The sequence below is a fragment of the Pavona decussata genome, unplaced genomic scaffold (genome assembly GCF_977016875.1).
Source record: "Pavona decussata unplaced genomic scaffold, jaPavDecu1.1 SCAFFOLD_155, whole genome shotgun sequence".
Taxonomy (NCBI): Eukaryota; Metazoa; Cnidaria; class Anthozoa; order Scleractinia; family Agariciidae; genus Pavona; species Pavona decussata.
In genome coordinates this window covers 1,067,719-1,082,500 of record NW_028145567.1, presented here as the reverse complement: position 1 = coordinate 1,082,500, position 14,782 = coordinate 1,067,719, and the positions used below count along the sequence as shown (strand labels likewise).

Sequence of the window (14,782 nt, the reverse complement as noted above, 5' to 3'; positions counted from 1 at the left end):
GAGGTTTTTACCTCGTTAATAAATAAATAAATCATTATTTCGTTTATTTTCAATCTATCAGGAATTCTACATGAGCGACTGCAACGGTAACGCCGAAACCGAAGTGGATATTATGTGGACAAATCAGCATGGCACCGGCCCAAAGACGGATGACAGAGTCGAATCACAAGTCATCTTACAATACATGTGTCAGCCATACCCTCAGGGCGAGATGGCTTCCAATGATAAGAACTCAGAGTTCGAATATCACACGATTCGAAATGGTCAAATGCGTAACACTCAACGTTTTAGAAACAGAGCGAAAGAGAATAGTTATATCCGCAAGGAGTTCGGCCTTCACGAGCCAGCCAATTACTATCAGGCGTATTTCCGCAGGGGGCGAAACAAAGGTGAGAAAGAAGTAAATTCAAGGGACACAATCCTCCACTTTCCTAGCCGAGTATTATCTCATGATCACGAGTAGCAGGGACCAATAACCAAACGGCTTGGTTACAACATTTCTAAATGAACCAGATCTCGTTATAGAGTCAATGAATGCGTCCTTGAAATAAAACGAATGAGCTTAAATAGTACCTTTGGCAACAACAACAACAACAACAACAATAACAACTGTCTTTATTTGTACTCTTGCCTTACGTAAAGTTTATTGCAAATATATTAGAAATAAAATTAGAGTACTGGCTGCCTGGAATAACCATAGGGGCTATAGCGGAGCCAGACAGCCAGTTGACACCAAGCAAAGTTACCCACGCAGATTAATTGAGTATGGTTGACCTTAAGTTTGACTCAGGGCAAGTAGATGAAATTTCTTTAAAGACATTAACGTTACAGTCCTGTTGTTTCATATATTTTTCGATAAACAACGTGGACAATTGGCGTTCAGTTATAGTTTTGAGTTATTTTCGATCGGCGATTCGAATCCTTGTCTTCGAAGCTCAATTGTCCTACTGCTACTCAGTGAGGCGATAGGGGATGACCCTGCAATTTTTTATTATATATTGTATTCCAGTAACTCCAAAAACCTCTAATGAGGGATTTCTAGTATAAATTGCATGTATTCCTATCCCGGAATCAGATAGATAGAGTCAATTGGACGCACCCTAAGTAACGATACCGAAAGTCAACTCACGCAACCAGAACAACCACTTAGAAGGTTAAAGAAAATTCAACACACAGCTTAAAGTGCCTATGAAGTAAAATTTTTTTTGTCACGGTTTGTTAGTTTATGAATTTCTCGGTCTGAATATGTGGGCTTTGCCGAACGAAACCGTCTCAATCTGCAATTATGATCCCTGAAAGGTTCGAATTTATGTTGCGCGCTGCCAAAACGATCGTATTACAAGGTTGTGACGTAGAAAATACTTTGGAACACACGAGTGTCATGGCGGCGAAGGGACTTTCTAGCTTCGATCTCGGCGACTTATTTTGCAGCTGGTAACTCCAATATTACATCTGCCAACTTTTTCTCAGTCAAACGCGTAAGATTTTTGTCTCGTCATGACGGATTTCCAAAAACGTCCGAGCCACTTGTAAAGATTTCCGAACGTTGCCGAAAAAGGCCGGCGATATTCCGACGACCTTTGAAAGCTTTTGCGATTGTTATGAGGAGCAAAGAAATAATACATAACAAATCTGAAATGAAATGAAGTTTTTTAGAACAACTTGTCCGGAGTTGTGAGTCAGGCGTGAGAAATTGTCCTTGATGCGTGAGATCGATGTCTTTAGTGCGTGAGACTCGCGCATCATGATGCGTGAGAGTTGGCAGGTATACAACATGACAATTGCGCGAAAAAAAAAGTGGCATGCCGGGAATAAGTATACATTACTTCCCGAGCATGAGACGAAGCTTTATGGCAGAAGTAGATTCGGTTTGCCGAATTCACAGGAAAGATTCAAGCCATAGCTCTCGAAAGCGAAAGACAACGATGATCAGCTGTGTGTGGATGTATTACACTCTCATATCCATGATAAACAAACATCCTGCAATCTTACTGCAGCAAGAGAGAAATCCACGGATCCTCAGTCTTGGCAGATGACATTTATTTAGCGCTCCCAGAAATCTTGCTTAATTCGAGCCGATAAACCTAAACCAATGCCAGAGAGCTACAATTGTACCCGGAAATTGTAGCATACGCATTGTCATGCATATCGAAAACTAATCCTAACGAGCAGTAAGAAAACCTCCATTCAGTATATATTTGAGCATTTCCCCTCACGATCACGAGCGGTCGCACCACATTTTGATCAAAAGGGACGAATCTCTTATACAAGAAAGCAAAACTATACAAAAGCTTTCATCAGCGATCAACACAACAGACACACAGCGGAAGTCGCTTAGCGGGTCTGTCAACCTCAAATAAGACTGAGGGGCACCCAACGGATCGTTTCGGTAAATTATCAACAATTTTCTGAAGGGAATTTTCTCTTCGAACTTTCCTGGTATGAAAAACTTAAGGCCGAGTGTTTTCCGATTGACAAAAATGTCGTTTCGAGTACCGAAAAAAAGTCAGCTAAAATTTTCGGAAAGGAAATAAGACCTAAGGTTTTCGAGAAATGGACAAAGATGCCCCGGTTCGTAATTTCGAAAAGACTCAAGTTGCCCTAGAATGTGTATATATGTTGACCTGACTTTTAAAAAAACTATTACTTCCATCAAAAGTGAGTTTTTGACGGGCCTGTGCAATTTCCATTTGCAGCATCTGTGCTCTCTCGCATTCTCAAATCGAACAAAATCGAGTTTCGAGAGACAATTTCCAGCAAACTACGAAATTCTTCGCCTTCATTTCGGCAAAATATATCCAAGTACTAAACAATCATTTACTGAAACGTCGCCTTCGAATCGAGCGCGCAGAACGATAGCGGTAAGGCCATCTTCATCATCGTCCTCGTGTTATTCTCGAGCTGTTCGACGCCAGTATGATCCGAATCGGGTCGAACGATTGCAATGTTCAACTTCCATTTTGCCTGAATCGCTTGACTCTTTCAGATATCCGTTGGAAAAGTTTCGGTAAAGGACATTACTTCATCATTGTCCGACTTGTTTTTTTTTTGGGGGGGGGGGGGGGGGAAGAAACCTTGAACACGAAAATATTCACGATAAAATTATTGGGTGATTCTGTCTAACAACAAGGCGAGATGTGTCGTAAACAAATCTCTGAGGCATTTCCTACGTCATCAAACGCTAAACTAGTTCCCAGATCCCGGGACACTATTTTGCTCATTTTGGCTACTTTGTACGACTAAAAAGCACCTTATTGTTTTTTCTAGCGCATTTCTTTAATAATTTCGTAATTAAGACATGGTAAACTTAATAAAAATGCAATTTTTTTTTACTTCATAGGCACTTTTTAAAACCAGTGCCGTTTGTAGCTTTTTTTTTCGTTTGTTTGAATTGCTTCGGTTATAACGCTTCTTGTTAATGTGGCAGGCTTGTTCACCGCTAACCAAAACCTGAGACGAGATCAAGCAATCTGCACGCGGCAAAACCCAAAAGGAACCAGGAGGGGCTTGGAAGTCCCTGAGGAGCGTGATTACTACCCTTACTGGGGCCCCACCTCGTGGACGGACGTTGCTATCATGGTCAGCGATAACAAAACTCTGAATTACATGAAGAACTACGTCAATAGTCCTGAATATAGGACAAAATGTAAGTTTCCTTTAAAATCCTACTTACTTAATTGGCTATTAAAATTTTATGATCTCTGAGTTACTTCCCAGACACGTTGCTCTGTCGTCTTTTAGCCAAGCTGTTAAACCGATAACATTCTTAGATTGCAGTCATAAACTATCCGGTTCTTCCTACCGCAAACAACCAGGGACGAGTTGCATATAACTTAACGGCGGGCGTATTAAAGTGCTATCGTCAGACGTTAAAATACTGAATGTGACTGGGCTGAATGTCTGGCGTTAGCAGTTACGCCCGACGTTAAATTTTATGCAACTCACCCCGGATGAGCTCTCTGGGGTAGAACACTGAATATTTCATCTGACACTTGTTCGTCGAATTATAATCACTGTTGTCAAAATCCATTTCACAGATATGTGCATGAAGGGAGGGAGGAGAGCAAGATGCCCAAGAAACCATGACGATTCTGTTGCCCAAAAATGTGTCATCAAGCCCATTACAGAGGAGTCGTGTAACACAGCCGGAGGGACCTGGACACCATTCATTGTAAATTATTTGGAAAAAAGTTCTGGAGGTATAAACTCTCTTGGCGGCAATTCAAATTTGATGCTTGTAAGAGGCCTACCGTACCAACCACACAAGATTTCACAAGGAGCCGATCAAAAAGAACAGTTCGTTGTTGTTCCCAAACCGGCTGATGTGATCTTCGCCCCTTCCACAGACGTCAATTACAACGGAATGAACATGGAAGGCAAGTTTTCATCGTACAAGTGGAAAGTTCCTTGTTTCCCTTCCAACACCCCTCAACGATGTGTGCTTCGGCTAAGGTAAGCCAGACTTTTTATTTGTGTATCATAATCCTGGAGATTCAGAGCCGAAAATAATCTGATACAGAATTAATTTATGATTAGAGGCAAAAGTATAAAAGTCGACAAGAGTTATAATTAATATAACGTATTACAAATATACATCTTTAAAGTGAATTAGTTAATAGACGTTTTATTTCATTAACATAATGGTGGAAGCTAAACGTACAATACTTAGGCAAGCATCCAATCCATGGCGTGTATGGCAATATTAACATTTCTGGGTTAGGGTTATAGCTCTGGTTGAAGTCTAGACAAGAGTATTGAGATTCTCCAACCAGACTTACCACAGCCTCTTGAACCCTATATTTAAAACTCTAGTTAACCCTTGTATTTCTGGTAAGCCTGGGCAGTCAGATTTACCATGATCAAGAGATCTCGTGCCAGGATTCAGAACCAGGGTAACTTTGGTAACCGTGGTGTGAATAAAATGTAACGTCGGTTCCTGGATTTATCAAATCTAGACATACTGCGGAACTGGAATACTTAAAGCTCCCACAGGTGGCTTAAGTGCATGAGGGCGGGTTTTAATTTATAATTGGACTATCCATATCATCTTACCTCTTTGCTCTGACTTTGCAGATACAACATCACAACTGATGATGTGCCACGTGACTTTGATGTCAGAAACAATTCTCAGTGAGTAACTAATTTAGTATCTAATTAACTCAAAATATTAATATTATATAACTGCAGACAAGAAAATGTGAAATGTAAATTTGAAATGGTTTCATGATTAGTCAGTAGGGATTAGTTCCTATACTCCACAATATATCTAATATTCCATTGTAAAAACACTCCTATTGCAGATATAACGAAGAGGTTAAACAACAAACAGAAAAACATTTCTATAAACACAGAATATGGCCACTGAGACCATGGCGCTGGTACCGTAGAGGAGAATTTCTCATCATAGCGGACGTTTCTACTGAAAGTTGCTTAAGTCATTCCAGTTTTATTTTCTTCTGGGCGAACTCCGGCGTAGAAATCTCCAAAGTTCTCCGTGTATTATACACTAAAAAATTTCATGATGATTTCGGGAGACGTTTCTGCTATCTTTTGAATAGGAACAATGAAATGCATGCAAAACAGGATCGAGTCCGATTTTCTGTCCATTTCGTACCACTGCGCGCCCCCTCCATCAATGATCTCCATTTATATACAGATCTCCATTTAAACCAGCTACGCTGAATTGGAATTTCTGTTTAAATAATGTTTATAAATAAATCAATCAATCAATCAATCAATGGCGAGGAGAGCGGTTTCTTAGGCCCGGTTCAGACGTCGAACTTTACATGAGCCGAACCTAATACCTATTAAGGTCGACCCAAATAATTAAGTTCGGCAGTTGATTCAGACGTCGAACCCAACTGAAGTCGAACTTAGTTAAAGCTAAAGTGAGAAAATAGATTTTTGTGGTCAGCGGCTGTTGTTTTTACTCAACAAGATTCAAAGTGGCGGGAAAAATGAATTCTGACATGGAAGCCCTTGTTAACACGGCTCCTATTGGTCAAGATAGGAAAAATATGACCTTCAAAGCTAATTTGCTCTTACGAGTACGTCTTTCAAAAATCTCCCTTTTCTGTACGAAAGCAGCGAAGGGTCTTTGTAGATCTCTTTTAGCAGAGGCCGATTTTCTATCAAGTGCCATTTACTCATCTGAATTGTTTTAGGTTAGGCACAGAAGGGCGATGTTCCGTGACAAACGGCAAAACGTTTTTGCGCTTTTTTTTGTTTGTTTTGTAGTGCCGACATTCTTTCGCGGTAGTTGCTTTTCAAGATTTTGTTCTGAGAAGTCTTGTAGCTTCGCCTTTGATAGAGCCTATATTGGAAAGTTTCTGTCGGTTTGAAGTGCGTGTGCACATCAAGAATAGATTTTTTTTTTAATCTTTCGCATCTCAGACAAGTATATTTAGTTGTTTCGACACAAGAACAACAGGCACATTCCTCTTTTCCCGCAATCTTGTTCAGAATGAAGTCCTTTGCGCACATGCCAAGTCGATGGAATGCACAGACCTCCGGGATAGATATAATTTATATAATTTATACCTAACTTATGCATTTGGTTCGGCACATGAAAAGTTCGACGTCTGAATCGAAGTCGAACTTTTGCCGTTCTATTCGACTGCGCGGCGCAGTCGAATAGAACGGCGGGTCGACCCAAATACAAATCTGTCGATCCTAACTGATTCATACGTCGATCTTTACATGCGCCGAACCAAATGATTGGGTTCGGCTCATGTAAAGTTTGACGTATGAACCGGGCCTTAATAACCTCTCAAAAACAATTTTTAACATTGCAGAGTTACGAATGACCCGACAACAAAGGCGGTGGATAGTAAAACCACTCTACAACTCGCGTTGAACACAGCTCAAGTCGGAAGAACGTTTCAAGACAGAAGTCACGTGATCATACTTAAACCTAGGAATAGTCTGCCTTCACAATTTCAGAACGCCAACATTTACTACATCGGAGGAATGGGAAAGAGAGGAAACATTGTGCAGACTTATCCCGCCATGGAATATCGCTTCACTCCTGAACGATTGACAGTCACAACAGCTGATGTGGTGTGTTTCGTCTGGTCAGGTGATGAGTTAATAGTTGTTATTGAAAACGCAATCATTGTATGATGCAAATTCTAGTAATTTAATTGGCTTAGCGACCATGGTATATAAGCCATCATACCATTCCCGAGAAAAAGCATCCATTGTTATAAATTGTCTTCTGGTTGTTCTATTCAGGCAACGAGAAATCAGCAAGATCTAGCAATATTTCTTGATTGTTTTAATAAAACAATTATTCCACTCGCGCTCGTTAGATATGAGATGATTATAGGCAACTCGGTGCTACGCGCCTCATTGGCTATCTATTATCTTATATAATTTCAATGCACGCTCGCGGAATAATTGTTAAATAGTTGAATTTATGGTTCCAGAATTATTGTAGGAAATGCTAAAGTCCAGTTTTGAACTGCTTTAAGTTTGCGGCTTCAACAACAGACCATTTACGCAGACCATTCACGCACAGTCATAGGAAAAAAATAGTACTTAAATGGGTTACTTCGTGGGATTTACAAATAACTTAAAAGAGTGGTTTGCGCGAGTAGCATGATTATGTTGAAAACATAAGAATATTCCTCATTCAGATTTTAACTTCTATCTCGAACTTCAGTACTAAGAAAAAAACAAAAGCTATGTTTTCTATGATCAAGCATGTTTCTTTTAGCCGGGATTGAAGCTTGAGATAAAAGTTAAAAAGTTCTAAGGAGCAAGCAAGCAAGTAAGCAATCAATCAATTAATCAATCAATCAATCAATCAATCAATCAATCAATCAGATAGACATAATAACTAATCCCTCTATTAATCAAAGTATCAACTCTAATTACTCAATCCATTAATCTGTAAGTCAATCAGGTGAGCATTAAACCTGCAGTGGTTCAACACAGGCTTCACTCATCCAGTCTGAGGCAATTGCTTAGTCAATCATTAGGTTTGCTACCGTGCATGCGGTGATTGATTTTTCATGAATTACTTCAGTCGTCAATATCCACTAACAGTTGATTATAATATTGTCATTCTTATATTTTAGGTTCAAACAATAATCGAAGGAACGTAGCTGGAGAAGGCAGAGACCGTGAGTAGATTTCTCTCATCAATGAAAACTTTACAACTGTACAAATGACAACCTGCTAAGCCATCTGGCCCCGGTTGTTCAAAGGCCGGATAACTTTATCCAACAGTTTCAATCTGTGGAAAGATTTCAGTATTTTCTCTTGTACAACCGAATATGTGCACTCTAACTACTGCTTAGTTGGGGAGTGTACGAAAACCTTGGAAAACATTTAATTTGAAGTATATTTTAGACGCTAAAGAATGCCTTATCCAGCGAATAAAGTTATCCGGCCTTTGAACAACTGGGGCCTGGCGTACCGTGAAATTCTGAGAGCACAACTCCCCCCGTCCCCCTCCCATCTCAAACACTTAACTCCTTCCAATAATAGGCCTTCAGTTCTAATTCAGCGCGGTTTTCCTTTTAACCGGACTCAGTCATGAATTGACCTTCAACTAGCCGCGCAGTAAAGGAAACTGCAAGCTGCATTCAGTTATAATGGAAGAGAAATGGTTTGGAGGAAAACCTAACAGCCGTTTACATTTGCATTCCAGGTACTGATCGCACCAACGTGTGCTGGGTACAGGAAGGATGCAGTTCTCTTCAACCCCCCGCTTGTTCCAGCTTGCCCCTTGAAGTGGTTGATTATGAATTCGACGCCGATAAACTGAATCTTCACCTCAACAAGGGATGTTACGTCGGTGACGACCCCTTGCAGGCTCAGCTGAATAACGCTCCAGCCTCCTGCAACCCGCCGTGTTTCCGCATTACGCGACCTGGGGAGTACTGTTACATGAGCACGCGCAATAACAACTTCTCCAATCGACGTCACATGGGACAGATCACTGTCATTGAGCCAAAGGCTCCTGAGTAATGTTATAGAAAAAAGTCCAGATATGCGGGTGCACACGGGGTTGAGAAATCGTTTGGGCTGCTACAGAAATGATCAAATTAGTACACTTCTTGGTGTCCCTTTACATTTGACCATTTTGAGTAGATTTCTTCAAGCACATTTTCGCACATTTTGTCATACTGCACATCATTTTAAAGCTGAATAAAGAGATATCAGCAAGATGTTGTTCGTGTGTTGGCTTTTCTCACCAATAATTTTATTTTCGCGCAGTCCTTAATTCTCCCAGTTAAGTGGCTGCAACTCTCAATCATTGAAATACTTTTTAAACTGAAGGGGTCGTACTGGGTATTTTCGTGATGCGTGATTAGCTGATTTTATTTCCCGTGAAACGTGAATGTAATAAATTATTCTTCGTAATCCGTGACCTGAAGGTTTTGCGTGACCCGTGAAGAGCTTGAAAAGGAAATTTTCATTTCCGTGATCCGTGATTCCTATTTTTTCTGTTTGCGAACCGTGCAAGAGACCCCCCTTCCCCCCCCCCCCCCCCCCTGTACGACCCTCACTGAAGGTATACATAACGCAGAGTTTTAGGCAAACAGTTTTCCTGAAATTGAATGAGACGTGAACAATTTATGCTTGTTAAGATCCAGAGCTTCAAAATTGGCTGTTGCAAGGGGGAGTGGAATTACAAGATACTGGCACTGTAGAAGGACACAAAGAACAGGCCATATACAGTAATAGCCCGCGTATAAGAACCTGAATTTTTCAATTTAGCCTGAATAGATTCTTATATAAATGGTACTTAAGGCAAATTTAGGCTACCAAGGTTCTTAAAATAGGTTCTTATATTTTCATATGAATTTCATCTGAATATACTATATATATTCTAAATATCATCTCATAATACAGTATAATGGCAAACACAATAAATATACAACATGGTACTTAAGCTTGAAAGAAAAAAAAGTTATGTCAAGTTACTTTTAAATAGATGATGATCTTAATTCAGCAGTTTCTACCTATACACTTTCACAGCAACCCCACTGATAAGAACCTAACTTAAAATTTTAGCCTAAATAGGTTCTTATGTGGAGGGGGCTTAAAAGGAAAATTTTAGCCTAACAGGTTCTTAAAACCCAGGTTCTTATACGCGGGCTCTTACTGTACTATATGTGAGCCGCTTTAAATTGATTTAATAATGGCCAAAATGCACCTATCATCAGCTATCCCCTGAGCGGAGATCTCAGACAAGGAAGGGGACTTTACATTGTTCGACTCGAAAATGATAATTTCCACCTAGAAAAATTTGAGAACTTAATCCAGTGCCTCTATGTGGTCAGCAACATCATCGTTTCAAAAGAACTGTGCTACCACGTCTCAAATTTATCACATGGGATCATTACTTAGATTTGCATGACAATACATTAAACTGACAGTATCCGTCATTGTCTAGTTATTCCGGAGAAAGTGGTGAAAAATGACAGTGATCTGTTTGCCCTTTATTTCTAACAACTACACTGGTAGCTTCTTGTTTTGCAAAGGCCCCTATTTTACCGGCCGTCTAAGGCATGAGAAAACAAACCTCCCTCACTTCCCCTTCTTGCTAAGCAGAAGTAATCCCAATTAAATTTCCCTGGCGAAAACGTTGACGAGAGTAGAAACAATTTTAATTGTCGCCAACAGTTTGCAAACTGTGATTGCTAACTTCACGCATGCCAACCGGAGTTTGTCAAACTTTTGTTTGCCATGTGAAAGCGCCTTAAAGACCCTACCTTCTAATACAGAGGTATTTTTGCAGTTTATGACTATGCGGGAAAAACAGATCTTAATATGGGCTACTGGAATCCAGAAATAAAATTGGGAGTAGTGGCGTATTTTTAGAGATAATTAAGCAACAATTATTCTAAAAAGCAGTAAAATACAAAGCAATGTATGGCAGTGTTTTATTGTTGTTTGTTTTTTTTTTTCAACTTGAAGCTTTATTTTCTCTGAAAAATGCATGGTTACCCCAATTTTCTTTTTGGATAGCAAGAGCACTTGCTAAGTTCGACTTTCTCCGCATGGTTTTAAACCACGCAAAAGTTTGTATTAAAAAGTTAAAATAAAGGTTATGCATTTCAGTTTGTCTATCTATATTATTTTCCATCACAACAGTAATGTCAGTACAAAACCTCACTATCAGGCACACTCAGAGGATATGTGAATCGCCTGATACTCCGGTTGTCAGTACAATAGAGCGAATCTTATTTGATTTGTGAATATTAGCTTTCTTGGATTGTAAAGCGCCTTTGATCATTTAGATGTTAAAGGGCGCTATATAAGTATTAAAATTTAATTTTAATTTTAATTTAATCTTGTAAGGAAACATTAATGCAAGCAAAAATTCGGCGGCAAGGCGAATTTTACACCAGCAACTAGTACCATCAGTTTAACAACCGGTGAACTAGTGGATAGCTAGATCCAATAAGTGACTTCCTGCGCGCCGAGAGATGAAAATCCGGCGTGTGAGCACTGGTTTGGTATATGCTAATTAGTATATGTAATAGGACTACATGCTGTCCAATTTGGAAATAATTGGATGAGAAAAATTCCGAGGACTGCCAAATTGAACGAGGCCGTAGGCCGAGTCCAATTTGGCAGTCCGAGGAATTTTTTGAATCCAATTATTTCCAAATTGGACAAGCACGTAGTCGTATTACCTATTAATTATATTTTGTATTATTTAAGGGTAAAAAAAAATGCTGATATTGTCAGGAATAGATTATTTCAAATTAGTAGTTAATTTGGATCGGTATCCAAATTGACAAATAATACAATGGTTGCTTGAATGGGATTTCTTACTAGCAATTTAATTAATATTATTACTGAATGTTCAATGAGTTTTTAAAATATCCATTAGCTGATAGTTTATTAGAAACTTATCCAAAACAATATTAGGGTTCCACAATGAGCTGGACTGAAAGAATTAGCACCCTTAATGTATCAAAAAAGGCCCTCAGGTTTGGTAGTTGAAAATAAAGTGGGTTTCATTTGAGTGTCTTAAACTAAAACCAAAGTAATTACCGTGGCCCCAGTTGTTCAAAGAGCGGATAATTTTATCCACTGGATAAGTCGCTATGCGGCAGATAACATATGTAGAAGCGTCTGTATGGGATTGTGAGAAAAACTCTTACCAAAAGCTTTGGATAGAGTACATTTTATCCGCTGGATGGCAACTTATCCGCTCTTTGAACAACTGCGGCCTGACCAATAACAACAGACGCCGAAACAACATAATCAGCCAATCAGTAAATACATGTAACCTGCGCTAAGCGCGGGAAAACGCGTGCGACTAACACACGAGTGGTTTCGGTTTGGTTTCCCATTGGTTGTGAAAATGGCGCGAACTTTGTCAACCAATCATAAAGCCTAGTAAAGCAAACGCGAAATTTGACTTTCGACACTCAATTGAAAACCACTCTTGACTAATACCTTGACACTAAAACGAAAATAAGCCACGCAAACTGAAACGTCCAAACAGAAAAAGAAAGAACATCTTTAACTGCTAAACCAACGTCAACAGAAAGCTGTCGAGGTTCGCAGAAAAATTGCCAGGCAATGTAGGGGGAATCCCTAGAGAACAATCAAGAGTGGCAACTCCCAGTAAATACCTACTTGTCGGCATCTTCGAATAGTATAAGTTCTCGGACTGAAAAGTGACAGATATGCTGGTTGTGCCGGGTTGAGCCGGGTGTTTTGTTCATTGTATATACGGCAACATTGCAAAGCAATGCAAAAAACAATCGATGAACATCCGAAACTATGGCAAAAAATCTACAACACTGACTACATGTACTACATGTCGTTGTATGGCCTTTTTTGACGAGGCTAGTGGCTTCTGGTAAAGCATCACCATGTAAGAGAACTTTTGCAAACTCACTGAATGATTTATTTTTATACCACACGAGATTTTTCTATCCTTCCATATCTTGCGGTCTCTTGAAAGTTGGCTTTGTTATCCAAACAATATGGCAATCTTCTTTCCTTCAGTTGGTCTGAGACCTCTGTCTGAGCGAATACACCGGACAATAATGGACTATCCAAGAAACGTTTGAAAAAGACAGAAGTGAACATTACATCTAAGCAGCGACTTCAGTGTTGCGCACCGGAAATCGCGGAAATCTCAGTTAGCATGCACAGTGTGATTGGTTGAGTCTAATGGGCTCCTGCACCGAGAAGAGAGTGAAAAATACGACGCTTAGCGGAGTATTTTTGACGAACTTGGAAGTTTTTGATATTGTGTTCTCAAACTCATTAATAATTCATTAAGAGAAAACAAAGAAAATCACTACCGTGACCGTGGTTTGGATATGTGGTCCTAATTACCATAAAATTTTGCCAACTTTAGCCTTGAATTTCTCCAAGAATTATTGATCATTTGAGAAGCCATATCAAACACTCGAAGTCGTTTACTCGAAGTTTACTCGAAGTCGTTTAAAAAAAACTCGGCTGCGCCTCGTTTTTTCAACCTACTTCTCAATGTTTGGATATCTGATGAAACACACGGGCGGGCTTCTCGTGTTTGATATATTACATGAAACACTGTGACAAGTGTGTGATATAACTTCTCAAACAAACTGATTTTGAAGGGGAAATTTTAAAACGAGGAGTTTTTCATCAGATATCCAAACACGTCACGGTGCATGATTTCTTTTGTCTTTGGCTTTTTAAGAGCGCCTGTCTGTAAAAATCAGACAAATTCTAAATTTCGCGGCAAGAATGGAAAATTCGATTTCTTTCATATTTTAATGTCAGATAGGCTAGGATATAACTGAAATCACTGTATAGTTTTTTCGGTGAAGTATCCTTTTATTTCAAAGAAAAATGCAAATAACGAAAATCTGTTAAAATCGTCATTTGAGGCGCTAAAATATTACACGGGTTTGAGAGCCTCGCGTGCGAAAACAAATCATTCTACCGCTTTTAAAACACACAAATCTTTTTTTACAATCTTTAAATATCTGTTGGAATGATTTTGGGAAATATTGTGTCGCTCTGTTTATGCGAAATAATTTAATTTCGAAGGGATACAATTCACTGCAGTAAAAGCACTTCGTGAATAGAATTAATTTTCACCATGTGCGAAACCTTCAAATCGATTAAGCTTCTGGTGGTTGAATGTTAGAAGGATGGTCTATAGATTCCTGTAAAAATTTCTTTGGGCAAATGATTAAGAGCGACGCGAGAGCTTTTCAAAGTCCGTAAAAAATGCAAATATTTGACCCTCAGCGGTAAACTTTGAAGTTGCGGGTCAGACATAAATTTTAGTCCGTGTACATGTCTTGACCCATATTAGGTTAAAATAAGCACATAGCACATTTCAAAATGTTCTAACCTTATAATATGCTGTAAAAGACAGGTCCAAAGGCCATTTTAGCACGATTCTCTGGTCGCTCGTCCCTTAAGTTTGAGCCGGCTGTTTGTACTGAAACGTCCGATGAACGCCACGCAAACTGGTCGAATACAAATCTTTGATCAACTTTCGGCACATTTCATCAAGACTGCGTCTTCTTCGACGGCCAAGTCATTTGTGAAGTATTGCTTGGTTTACAGTAGCTTACAGTGCAAGAAAATATCATATCTGATCGCTGCTAGAATGACAAAAAATGTCGGCGCTTTCAGTCTATCTTGCATTGCAGGCAGCCGTTTGTTCGTCACGCAATACAAAGTCTTGGACATTTTAGGGGGGTGGAGGAGGGTTAAAATGCGAAATGCTTGATAACTGAACATGAACTAATCTCGCACCCAGATCTCCCACGGTCAGGCGGAGGGGAGATCTGGTAAAGTT

General features: G+C 39.5%; 1 protein-coding gene across 1 annotated transcript in view; it reads left to right on the top strand.

Moving 5' to 3' along the window:
* Positions 1 to 9,176, top strand: part of LOC146465763 (protein DD3-3-like) — a 10,922-nt gene extending 1,746 nt beyond the window's left edge. Inside the window, exons 4-10 of the mRNA XM_085128199.1 lie at positions 62 to 389; positions 3,428 to 3,646; positions 4,038 to 4,452; positions 5,074 to 5,130; positions 6,795 to 7,078; positions 8,082 to 8,126; positions 8,657 to 9,176. Of these exons, the coding sequence (XP_084984325.1) occupies positions 62 to 389; positions 3,428 to 3,646; positions 4,038 to 4,452; positions 5,074 to 5,130; positions 6,795 to 7,078; positions 8,082 to 8,126; positions 8,657 to 8,976 (1,668 nt within the window). The 3' untranslated portion in view covers positions 8,977 to 9,176. The remainder of the gene's footprint in view (positions 1 to 61; positions 390 to 3,427; positions 3,647 to 4,037; positions 4,453 to 5,073; positions 5,131 to 6,794; positions 7,079 to 8,081; positions 8,127 to 8,656) is intronic.
* The last annotated feature ends 5,606 nt before the right edge of the window (positions 9,177 to 14,782 follow it).